This window comes from Diadema setosum, chromosome 1 (assembly GCF_964275005.1).
Source record: "Diadema setosum chromosome 1, eeDiaSeto1, whole genome shotgun sequence".
Classification (NCBI taxonomy): Eukaryota; Metazoa; Echinodermata; class Echinoidea; order Diadematoida; family Diadematidae; genus Diadema; species Diadema setosum.
This window is the reverse complement of record NC_092685.1, coordinates 13,216,176-13,229,463: the sequence shown is the minus strand read 5'-3', so window position 1 is coordinate 13,229,463 and position 13,288 is coordinate 13,216,176. Positions and strand designations below refer to the sequence as shown.

Genomic DNA, 13,288 nt, shown 5'->3' with positions numbered 1-13,288 from the left:
AGCGGTTTCGCCAGGTTCAGAATATAGAAGCAATATTTCACTTCACTCCACACAATGATTATTATAGATTAACTAAGATGGTGCATTTTTAGAATTAGAATTCAATTGTCATTCTGGAGCACTTTGAATAGGCGAGGAACATATGGAAAATGTTCGACGATAAAAGTGATTATTTATTTCAATTTGACCCCCACCCCCTCCCCCCCCCAAAAAAAAAACCAACAACAACACCAAACTAAATGCTTCCATTTTTGCATGATTTTCTCAATGACCGATCTATATATATATATATATATATATATATATATATATATATATATATATATATAAAGAAGATAATATCTAATCGCAGAAGCTGAGTTACAAAAGAAACTTTAAGAAGATGAGCTTACAGAAAGATGCAATAAACTTAGTCATGAGAAGAAAATTATGATCATAAGAAATATTGCTACAGAAATAAAACATATATAAACACATAATATAACTTGCGTCCGCACCTCTCTCATTCAGCACATTTTATAATATCCTTGTCTGTGTGTGTGTATTATACAGACATATACATAGTATTTTTTTTTTTTTTATGCATGATTTATGGATATACGTTTTGTTGTGTGTGCATCACTCACAGGCAAACATTATCAAGTATTACTTTGACCAGTGATATGAATTTTGCAGTCAGTACATCTGGGCAATACATTCACCTGTCAGAGTATGCCCTGCCTGATGTTCCTTCAGACTCCCACGGTATTGAATTCATGATTATTATCACTCTTTGTGATAATAGTCGTGAACACAATTACAATGTATATCATACTGTATAGTTTACGGTATCAACCAGGTACATTGTGTCATGCGCTTGACTAAATAATGATGAATCATTCTTTGTGAAATTGAGCAGCACGCATAATAATCAGAGTTTATTTCTTTGACATTTTCCCCTTTCTTCAACCTTCTTGCAGGAGTTGAGGAGAACTTCCGCGAGCTGTTTGAGGCCTATTCGGAGAATTACCAAGCCGTCATCCAAACCTCGGCGGACAGTGGCCTGAGAGATGACGATGAGGTATGATGTAGCTCAGAGAACTTTCAGTTTGCGCCTTCTTGTCCCCTCAACGAGAAAATCTGCTCGATTTTGTTTCTTTCCCGGTGTCCATCTCTTCTTTTTTTTTCACTTCAGAAATATGGATTTGTCAAGCTCAGTTCTCTAAATCATCTTACTTCATGCTCGTCTTCATCTTGCATTATGGAATAACGTATATTTGAATTAATAACTTATCTGTTTCAGCGGTTAGATTCAAGTAGACCCTAAGATTGTACTCCATTCAATTGACTTTGTATTACATGTATGTATGAACAAGAAATGCAGAAATAAAATCAATCAACCAATCAATCGAAATACTACCATGACCCCACGAAGACAATCTACACACGTGCACAATATGTATTTCTTTTCAGATTATAATATCACCACTGAGCACAGTAAGGGTTCTTATGATACCTCATTGAAGAAAATAACTTGCCACATCGGCGTCCTGTCCCCGTTTCATGAGCCACCTTCAGTTTTGTGACCTTTATTTTGCTCATCACTTATTGCGTGAATAGCAGTTTGAAATCATTTGGTCACTCTAGTATTTAAACCACTTTATCATTGAGTTACCGAGGTACATGCTAACCAAGTGCAACATTTCACGTGAAATACATCGGAAATGGCTCGTGAAGTGCGGGCCTGTTAAACACCGGGTTTTCATTTTGTCCAGACGGATAAGTATAGATAAGCGACAATGTCAATGGATACCAAATTAACAGCAATCTCCAACTTCATTTCCGTAGTGATCTTAAGAGAAGACCTCATTGTCATGATTATATATAGCATCGAAAGTGAGGCAGAAAACTCGCAGTAAACAAACACTGACAAATGAAACGACCTTCTTTTCCCGATCCGTAAGTCGGTCCCAAAATGGTAGACTGATGCACCGCAGCAGTGTTACACAAGCCAAATTAATGAGGGTCAGGTTGAGGTTCAGTGACATTAATTTCCATGCAGCAAATATAGATATATGAGTACAAGTAACATGCTTCATGTAGCAACAGGTGCATGTGTGTTTCAAATTCTTGTAAAGATAATTCTTTATTAATTTCTCCTATTGATTATCACCATGCAGGGACCTGGTCCTCACTTAAAACTCCATATACTGAAAACGTCTATACTGGAAACGTGTATAGGCCCAGCTATTGTGTCGGTAGTCTTATTCAAAGTTATTCAAACATTTTTCAAGGATCTGAAACCATATTGTGCCTTTTTTTTAATAAGTATCACGTGGGCGAAAGAGGATGCGGAATTAAGAGAGTGCACTTTCACAATTAGTTCAAGCACAGAGTAATCACGTACTAAAAAAGAACATGTCGTTAGTTTACCCCCTTTTTAAATGTCAATCCAATTATACTTATTAAACATACACTTATCAGGATAAGTACCATACGTCAATCCATTAAATCATTACATTTATCCAATTAATGTAATAACTCTACATAATTTTTAAACTAAGTAAGTGTCTTCCATACTTTGTATTACCAAGTGATTAACTTTCTGTGTTTCTCTTGCATAGAATGTCTGTTTATTCTTTTATTATGATGGAAAGAAGTAGCAATGTAATTATAGGGCGTCACTCATGCATTGTATTACAGTCATGTGATCATTGATTTATATATATATATATGTATATATATATATATATATAGATTAAACTTCATAGGCTCGGTCACACATAAGACATGGAATTGAGTTTATTCGCGAGTTCAAGTTATTCCCTATCTTCAACTCAGTATAGTAGAAAATGAAGGGAACCTAGCTCAAAGACAAAAATCGCATCTAACATACACTCACTAACCCTTCAAGCCCAGAAACCACATTTTTATGTGATTATTTATCATAGTTTTGTATCTTTTGAATATGATTTATATACTATACGTATACATTGTTTATGTGTGATATAATTGTAGAGTAATACATTCACGTTCTGTTGAACTATTTTTTTGTTCATTTGTAATTGTTTGTTTCGGCTACACCATTTCAAAAACTTCTCAATCGCTACATCTATTCATTAATAAAATTATTACTAAGTCAATTTCATTATGATTGTTGAATTTTCATCTCATCAGAGATTCTTTCTCAAATTGGTAAATATTTGTCATTTCTTAAAATACAATTTATCATTTTATGCAGGTTGAATGAATGTAACCAGCAGTTCCCTCTAATCTTACTCAACGTAATCAGCGGAATTCACTTTTCCAATTTTCTAATGATAGGACGATTATTAAAGCAGAATCCCCCATCAGAGATAGTTATTACATCGTGTATTCATTCGAACGCAGGAGATGATACCAAGTGGGCATAAACTGCGCATGAGTGTGGCGGTGGTGTTGTGTGTATAGGTGTGTGGATGACCAATGGTAGGTCCTGAAACTGGATTCGCAAATCGCAACAATGGGGAAGTAAAGAGCCGTACTGACGTAGGGATATGCGGCTTGAGAGAATACGGAATATCAAATTTAAAATATTGGGAACAATAGTGGGATTATCGCCTTGTGCTTGCTGTTTCCATATTGACTTTTGAGGTGACTATTTTATTATAACAGTACCACACAACAATCTCACTGTATTTGCACATCGATACAGAGCTAAAAAAAGAAAAGAACAGCATGCTAATTGGCAAATATTTGTACAATGATAAAGTGTTAAGTAATCTGTAATAATGATTCATACCTGTTTCGAGAAGTTCAACTTTCATATACTGCGTGCCTTTTGGTTGAATTGCTGTTATATGATATCCCCATGTTCGAATATAAACAAAGTTTCATGTTCCTTTTTATGCCTCCGCCACGAAGTGGTGCCGGAGGCATTATGTTTTCGGGTTGTCCGTCCGTCCGTACGTGCGTCCGCATTCGTTTACGCGATAATTTGAGTAATATTAACTGGAATTTTACCAAACTTGGTCCAAGTATAAAGTAGGATGGGGCAATTACTTGATTAGATTTTGGGTGAAATCGGCCAAAGGTCAAAGGTCAAAGGTCAAGGTCAAATCATTAAATTATACTGTTTACGCGATTACTCAAGACTGGATTCAGCAAATTTCACCAAACTTTGTCTGAGGATAATGTATGATGGGACAATTACTTGATAAGTTTTTGAGTGAAATTGGACAGAGGTCAAAGGTCAAAGATCAAGGTCAAATCCTAAAATTTATCCGTTTACGTGTAAATTTAAAACTGGATGAAGCAGCTTTCACCAAACTTGGTCCAAGGATGATGTATGATATGGCAATTAGTTGAGTAGATTTTAGTGACATTGGCAAGAGGTCAAAGGTCAAAAGGTCAAGGTTAAATGCTAAAAACGTTGCTATTTCCCCCATATCCATGCAATTCCCGAAGGTATTTTCTTGAAACTTAGTGTAGACATGTACTACTGCATAAAGATTCTCCAGAGAGAGTTTCATGTCATAAGGTCAAAGGTCAAAAGGTCAAAGGCGAGGTGAATATGTCACAATTTCACTTTTCTCGCAAATGGTTCAATGTAGCTTCATAGAACTTGGTACATACACATGTACTGACTGGCAGGGATTTTCTAGGGAATGTAGGGGTCATGGGTCACAATAGTCAGGGGGTCAAAGGTCAAGGTCAACTCCTCAAAATTTTATTTTTTCCCTCATATACTATTATATGCAATGCTTGCATTATTATTTTTAAAACTAAAACTTGATATATACATGTATTCCCTTATGGAGATTCTCTGGGAAATCTCCAACCAGAAGGTCAAAGGTCAAAGGTTAATGGTCAAAGGCCAGGTTTAAATGCAATATATATATATATATATATATATATATATATATATATTATACATATATATATATATATATATATATATATATATTATACGGTTATTTCACTCTTTCTCCATACCTTAAAAATTACTCAATGCATAAACTCATAAAAGGGTCGGTCAGAAGTCAAGTAAAAATTCTCAATTCCCCAAATACAGGTACCTGCACTCCATAGCAAACCTAGTTCAAGGAAAGTAAACATTCAAGATATTTCTGACAAACCTGTCATTTCAATATTTTGTCAGTTTTGTGAAACTGTCATAACACATTGTGAAGACATTGTACCAAACACCTATTGGGAGAATCATGCATTATGGCGGAGGCATCAGTCGCCATAGCGACATTTCTAGTTTTTAAGATGTAAGTGAATGCATTTTGATGTGATAAGTTGTTGTGTTAAGACAAGGTGATGAACATTTCTATATAATTATGTTCTACAAGCCCCGAAAACAGTTCTCATTATCAAGCATTGGTCAAACGTGTGAAAGTCAATCTTCTTCCCATTGTTGATGTGACTTGCCCGCGCAAGGTTTTATTACCTCGTAAGACTGATCGGCACCAGATGGATAGCTGGATTCAGCACAAGCCCATTCCACATAAAATAGTGTGTGATTAAGAATCACGATAGCTCAAATTAGCTGATTAAGCACAGTAGTAGACAACACAATGTACCTTGCAATCGGTGGCGCTATATCAAGAAAACTTCCACATCTCCGTATTGTACTGTGATTTAATCTGACCCATTACCTGTCCAGTGGCGTACCGTGGGTCAAGACATTGGGGGGGCACCTCATGGCAGCAACATCAGAATTGCATAACGTAACAATTAAATGCGAGCGAGCGGAGCGAGCGAGCTTGAAAATTTTGACATTTTACAGTCCCCAAACTGCCGTTTGTAGCTAGTATATATGATAATATATGTATGTATATATATGCATATATATATATATATATATATATACATACATATATACATATATATTTGCTTTGGAAGTTAAGGGGGTTGCACCGGACGCAACTGCTGGCAGTTGCTAGCAGTAACATCACGAGAATGGCATAACGATTAAATGCGAGCGAGCGAAGCGAGCGAGCTTGAAAATTTTGACATTTTACAGTCCCCAAACTGCCGTTTGTAGCTATAATTTTTCGCTTTGGAAATTCGGGGGGGGGGGGGGGGGGCTCACCGGGTGGAACTGCTGGCAATTACTGGCAGTAATATCAGGAGAATGGCATATAACGGTTAAATGCGAGCGAGCTTGAAAATTTTGACATTTTATGTTCCCAAAACTGCCGTTTTTAGGTATATTTTTTCGCTTTGGAAATTAAGGGGAGGGGGCGCATCGGGCGCAACTGCTGGCAATTACTGACAGCAACATCAGGAGAATTGCATAGCGATTAAATGCGAGCGAGCGAAGCGAGCGAGCTTGAAAATTTTGACATTTCACAGTCCCAAAACTGCCGTTTGAAGCTATATTAATTTTTTTCGCTTTGGAAATTAAGGAGAGGGGGCGCACCGGGCGCAACTGCTGGCAATTACTGACAGCAACATCAGGAGAATTGCATAACGATTAAATGCGAGCGAGCGAAGCGAGCGAGCTTGAAAATTTTGACATTTTATAGTCCCAAAACTGCCGTTTTTAGCTGTACTTTTTCTCTTTGGAAATTAAGGGGAGGGGGCGCACCGGGCGCAACTGCTGGCAATTACTGACAGCAACATCAGGAGAATTGTATAGCGATTAAATGCGAGCGAGCGAAGCGAGCGAGCTTGAAAATGTTGACATTTTACAGTCCCAAAACTGCCGTTTTCAGCTATATTCTTTCGCTTTGGAAATTAAGGAGAGGGCCTGGGCGCACCGGGCACAACTGCTGGCAATTACTGACAGCAACATCAGGAGTATTGCATAACGATTAAATGCGAGCGAGCGAAGCGAGCGAGCTTGAAAATTTTGACATTTTACAGTCCCAAAACTGCGTTTGAAGCTATATTTTTTCGCTTTGGAAATTAAGGAGAGGGTGCGCACCGGGCGCAACTGCTGGCAATTACTGACAGCAACATCAGGAGAATTGCATAACGATTAAATGCGAGCGAGCGAAGCGAGCGAGCTTGAAAATTTTGACATTTTATAGTCCCAAAACTGCCGTTTTTAGCTGTATTTTTTTCGCTTTGGAAATTAATGGGAGGGGGCGCACCGGGCGCAACTGCTGGCAATTACTTACAGCAACATCAGGAGAATTGCATAACGATTAAATGCGAGCGAGCGAGCTTGAAAATTTTGACATTTTACAGTCCCCAAACTGCCGTTTGTAGCTATATTTTTTCGCTTTGGAAATTAAGGGGAGGGGACGCACCGGGCGCAACTGCTGGCAATTACTGACAGCAGCATCAGGAGAATTGCATAGCGATTAAATGCGAGCGAGCGAAGCGAGCGAGCTTGAAAATTTTGACATTTTACAGTTCCAAAACTGCCGTTTTTAGCTATATTCTTTCGCTTTGGAAATTAAGGAGAGGGCCTGGGCGCACCGGGCACAACTGCTGGCAATTACTGACAGCAACATCAGGAGTATTGCATAACGATTAAATGCGAGCGAGCGAAGCGAGCGAGCTTGAAAATTTTGACATTTTACAGTCCCAAAACTGCCGTTTGTAGCTATATTTTTTTCGCTTTGGAAATTAAGGAGAGGGGGTGCACCGGGCGCAACTGCTGGCAATTACTTACAGCAACATCAGGAGAATTGCATAACGATTAAATGCGAGCGAGCGAGCTTGAAAATTTTGACATTTTACAGTCCCCAAACTGCCGTTTGTAGCTATATTTTTTCGCTTTGGAAATTAAGGGGAGGGGACGCACCGGGCGCAACTGCTGGCAATTACTGACAGCAGCATCAGGAGAATTGCATAACGATTAAATGCGAGCGAGCGAAGCGAGCGAGCTTGAAAACTTTGACATTTTACAGTCCAAAAACTTTCGTTTGTAGCTACATATATATTTTTTTCGCTTTGGAGGGAGGGGGCGCCCGGTGCGCCCCCTGGATCTTTTTAATTTAATTTTATTTTTGTTTATTTATTCTCCACTCATGGGATGGATTGCCCTGGTCAGCTAAAAGCTGGTTTTCACAGGGGTCCACCACTGGTAGTCAAGGGTGTCGGTTTATGTTCATGATTGGGGGAGGTATGACCAGCGAGGGGGCGTCGAAGTGACCAAGCGGGAGAAGGATGTCCAAAATCTGCACTTTATATAGAGAATCTCCTAATTTGTTTGTGTTTGTGAGTGTGTGTGTTTCATATAGATGGAAAAGTTAGGAAATAACCAAGGTCAAGTCTTATTATTGGCAATGCAAGGCATTTTAATATAGACTAGTAAAGCAACACTGCAAAATCAATGATCAAGCTTTGATAGCAAATGACTGTGTACAACCTATCAAACATCACATTGCGCAACATTGCAGCGACTCTTTTTGCCATTCCGATGTTCTGAGTACACTGCGCACATCCTGCTTGTATTCAAAATGCCAACCAGGAATCACACTGAATCACAATCTTTTGTCGTCTCCGGGCTTTTTGAACAATGTTTCACTATAATACCTCTTTAATTATATGGTTAAAAGAAATCTTAGAAAAATATCTTTATTCTTGATCATCCTTTCATGTCGATTTCAAAAGCAGTTTACTAACCCTTGAATTACCATTTTGGTAGGTTTTTTTTTTTTTTTTTTTTTTTTTTTTTTTTTTACCAGCGGATTGGGGGGGCACGTGCCCCCCCATGCCCCCCCGTAGTTACGCCACTGCCTGTCATTATATGTAGAAGGTCGTATCTAGTCTATTTACCACGGGGGCCCCTGGGCATAGAATCATAACAAACATCGAGAGTTCAGATTTAAATCTAAGCACTGTGAGGTGCTATCTCCGATTCTGATTACACTCGTGACCCTACATTTTGCCACTTCGCCCTCAAGTTGTTTCTGTTTATTTCTTATTAAAGACAGATGAAATAATATAGATTAAAGGGTATTGTCATACTAATTAACGGCAGTCGGTGCCATTGGTCTTTGCTCGCTGGCCATTTGCAACGCGTGACTGAAAGAGCAAGTACAAAGGTCCAAGTTGTTGGATTTGATTAGCGAAGAGATACGCCCCCTTCAGGCCTGTGCCCTGTATCATCCACGGGAGAGTTTGCGAGGCACGGAGCTTGACCTTAACCACCCATTGCGATACCCTAGATCCTAGGGATTTGGGCTCTCTAGTTGATTACAAAGCTGGAGTTATCAGTGAATCCAACAACAATCTCGGACAATATTACTCATCAAAATTATCAAAAGCCTCTGTATCTGCTATCATTGCTCTTCGATTTTTTTTTCTTGAATGAAATGTGATAATGCTATAAGTTATATTTACGCAACACATTTGAAATTATTCGAAATGAATATCATTACTCAGTTCACACTTTCAAGGTAAACGAAATACGTTGGGACATATTGTGCATGTATGTACGATCTTTAGTATCGCGGAGTAGAGAGAAGGGATATAGTCTGTGTTAAGACAGGTTTTCAATGTTGATTTTACTTTGTTTTTATCAGTATTGCTCTAACAACTGGATATTATTTCCACAGTATGGGATCAGCTTCAATTGTCAACCTTCGGTCTCCCCCGAGAAACCTACATCAGGCAAGTGATCTCTCAAATCATCCCTCATTATAATATTACCTAAGAAGTGTTAGTCTGGCATATAGTACACTGATATACTAGTAGTTGTCACTGCTCGGAACTATTTGCACAGGATACCCAGGGATGAAATTCTGCACATCCTATAATAGAACACCTAGGGACAATGTGTTTGGCTAACAGTGTCCGGGTGACCCACATGTACGATAAAGAATAACCTGGCACGGATATTGAAGAGGGACCCCGTGAGAGAGCATGACAAATACTGAAGAGGCTATCTTGACAACACTTGGTATTATATCAACGATTCTAGCCCTTTTTGACAATTATCGGGTTTTTTTCCTCATCTCGCCGCTGTGATTCAATATGAGCTCTCTATCTGGAAATGGAACAATATTTTGACCAAGAATTTGTCATGATAAGTCATTACATCATGCATTCAAAATAAACTTTCACGAACGCAGTAACAGGAAACTCAAAACGACTTTGGAACTTTCGTTATCTGAAACTGTAGATCAATTATCAATCCTTTTGATTGTGATATTGTTAAAGAGCTCATATCGAAACTAAAATGCTCATTAATTTATTGAACGGTATTCTCGTTTTCCATACAGGAATCTCAGTAGTTTTTTATATGAATGGACAGGGGGAAAGTTGGAAGTGGTTGACAAAGAGAAAGACAGAGAGGTCGACTAGTGAGAATAGAACAGGCATTCATCTAAAGAATACATTATTGTGCTGCATATTCTCTTTATAATTGTTAACGTATTTTACAGCGAAACATTAACGCAAAACAAAAGGGGGCTTCATGCGTTGATGCTGTTTTGTAAACACGAGGAACTGCATGTGACAGATTCCTTGGAAAAGAACTTTGGCACAGCTCGAAATTGCATACATTATTTTCGCCGCAACGCTTCTATACTTCACATCTTCCGCATTGTAAATCATTATTCGCTCTCTTCTCCTGTAGATACTACTGTAGTTTTGTTTACATGCCCACTTTGATAAATGTCCTGTCATACGCATTGCCTGGTATCTATTCGTCTTTCTTAGCTTATCAAAACTTCAAAGCTGAAGCTTCTTTCGTTGATGAGTATTTGAGACGTATACCAGCAAACATCGCTCTTTGTGGACTATTTCCACTTTCGCATGAAAACATGATATTGCCAAATACACAGGAAAATCTGTTCAAGCAGAATTAGCACTGTTTGTAAAGCGTTGTCGAAACAACATTATATCTGTGAGCTCTCTTATTTCATCTAACTTTATGTTACAGTATATGAATTGAACTGAATTAAGAAATCTTTAAAAGCCACCTATATATCTCAAAGCCCACTCTGCAAACGACTCTGACTGAGGGTGTCTCACGCGAATTGCTCTTTACAAACTTAAATAGAGTTTCGAAATATTTCCCTTGGGTAGATCTGTAGCATCATTATCACAATACATTATAGCTGCAGATTGCCAGTTCATGATTCTTCAACCGCAGAAAGAAACGTTTTCAGGAATTCAGACCATTTTACACACACAGTCATAAACACTAACACACTCACAGATACACTCACATAAAGCGGATGTATACGCGCTCTCATCTTTAATTAGGACATTTTATCAAGATACGTGAATATTGAATTATTATGTTGATCTCATTAGTGAATTTCATAGATATGGTCAATTAATACAAAGGCCCAGCTGTCGCTAGCGATGGTCAAGTCTTTTACTTGGTTTTTGTTTTTGTTTTTATTTTGTTTTGGTTTTTTTTTGTATCCTTTTTTTTAGGCAAGAAAAAATGTTTCTTTGATTAAAGGATTTCGCAACTACAGAGAGCATCGGATGTATGATATTATACTAGTATTTAATATAATGTACGCCTACATGCAGAGATATTGAGACAAAGACCAAACAAGGCCTTGATTAAACAATATGAATGAACTAACCTTGTTTAGTTCAGCCCGTTTACATTTCCTTTGTTTCTCTCAAAGGCAGAAACAAGTTTGTTAGAATGTGTATGATATTGCCATGATGATCCCCCCCCCCCAAAAAAAAAAAAATGATGCCTGTTCTATTCGATATGAAGAAGATAATTAAGTTCACATAGTATTCTTTCGAAATCGAAGGCAAAGCTATGATATTCCTGGACGCACTGCTCCGCTCAGTGTCAATAATGTGTGTGATCTGCGCATATTGCGATATCGCACCGGTGACGCTGCTATAGCGACAACCGTACAGCCAGGGATTTGTATAGATAAAATTATCACACGCGCTACCTTTAACCCACCTCCCTGCTTTAACCGGCCTAATCTAATAAATAAACACAGCACGACAACTATTATATACGACCTTCATGCCAAGTCTTGTTTCCTGAATATTGATTGTTATAGCTTCAAATACTAGCTAGATCTATGATCTACGTCTAATATTGGAGGTAACAAAGGAGGCTGAGTTCAAGTGTCTTAATGATAATGGAAGAAACAGGCCGCTTTCTGAACTAAGGGTAATTATATGAGCAATTACTGATATGATGTGAGATTAGAATCTGATATAAAAGATAAATGTTTTGCTCTTATTTACCCAAAAAGTATTAGTGTGGCTTATTCGGAGCTATGGCGGAGCTGCTCCTTCGGAGGACTTCGCTATCTTACCTATAGTCTTCCATAACGAGACATAGGCCTACTTATTATATTCCTTCACCTAGGTCAAACATCACCTTTATGGGTCAAACACTTTGATTATTAATGTTCGCACCGGACGGAGATTGAATCTGGGACTCTTGTCGGAGAGTGCCGAGCTTCATCCGCTATCACCACGGGCCCCAAATGAATAAAATAAATAAATAAAATAAATAAATAATAGATAAATAAATAAATAAATAAATTCATTAATGAACAAATAAGTAAATAAATAACTTAATTAATTACATACATTTATACATAAGTAGATAAATAAATACATAAATATAAATGAACGAATGAATAAATAAATGAACGAATAGATAAATCAGTCAATCAATCAATCGTTTTGTAGATCCGCGTCGCGTATAAGAAGCTGCAAGATGATGGGCTGTAGCACAGTCAGGTTACCAGTAGACCTATGTAGACATCGGGGTTCGTGTAAAGAACTGGAAAATGATAACACTTGCAGTAAAATGCTATTCTCTCTCAGTGTCGCAATCTCGCTCACACAGTTCGTTATTCGGTTTGTCATAAACAATCCAAAGTTTCGATATTCTAAAGGTTCATTAATCCGAAAATGAAAAAAGAGTTCGTTATTTCGAAGGCCATCAGTTAATCTGATGAATGAAATGAAATAAGGTTCGATTTATTCCAAAGATTATTGTAACGGGCTTCTCTCTTCCATTCCTTCAACTCAATTGGATCGTGTACAGCGACTTCAAAATTGGGCAGCCCGATTAGTGTTTCAGGTTTCTAGGGACTACGCATCTCAGCCACTTCTGAAGTCGTTGCACTGGCTTCCTTTGAAGCAACGGATAATTTTCAAACTAGTTTAGCTTGTCTATAAAATCCTCAACAATCAAGCTCCGAAATATCTAGATGCCTGTTTGACTTTATATACACCTACTAGAAATTTGAGGTCATCTAATGATCCGCTTCGTCTCACATACTCTGTTACTCGCACCTTAGCCGGTGATAGGACATTTACTGTGTCTACTTCAAAGCACTGGAACAATTTACCACTTACCGTTAGACAGTCTCCATCAGTCAGTGTTTTCAAAAAAGCCTTGAAAACACATCTT

General features: G+C 38.0%; 1 protein-coding gene across 1 annotated transcript in view; it reads left to right on the top strand.

Moving 5' to 3' along the window:
- LOC140237062 (phospholipase B1, membrane-associated-like) overlaps positions 1-13,288 on the top strand; it is a 28,571-nt gene that overhangs the window by 2,858 nt on the left and 12,425 nt on the right. Inside the window, exons 3-4 of the mRNA XM_072317005.1 lie at positions 960-1,060; positions 9,483-9,537. Coding sequence (XP_072173106.1) covers positions 960-1,060; positions 9,483-9,537 — 156 coding nt within the window. The remainder of the gene's footprint in view (positions 1-959; positions 1,061-9,482; positions 9,538-13,288) is intronic.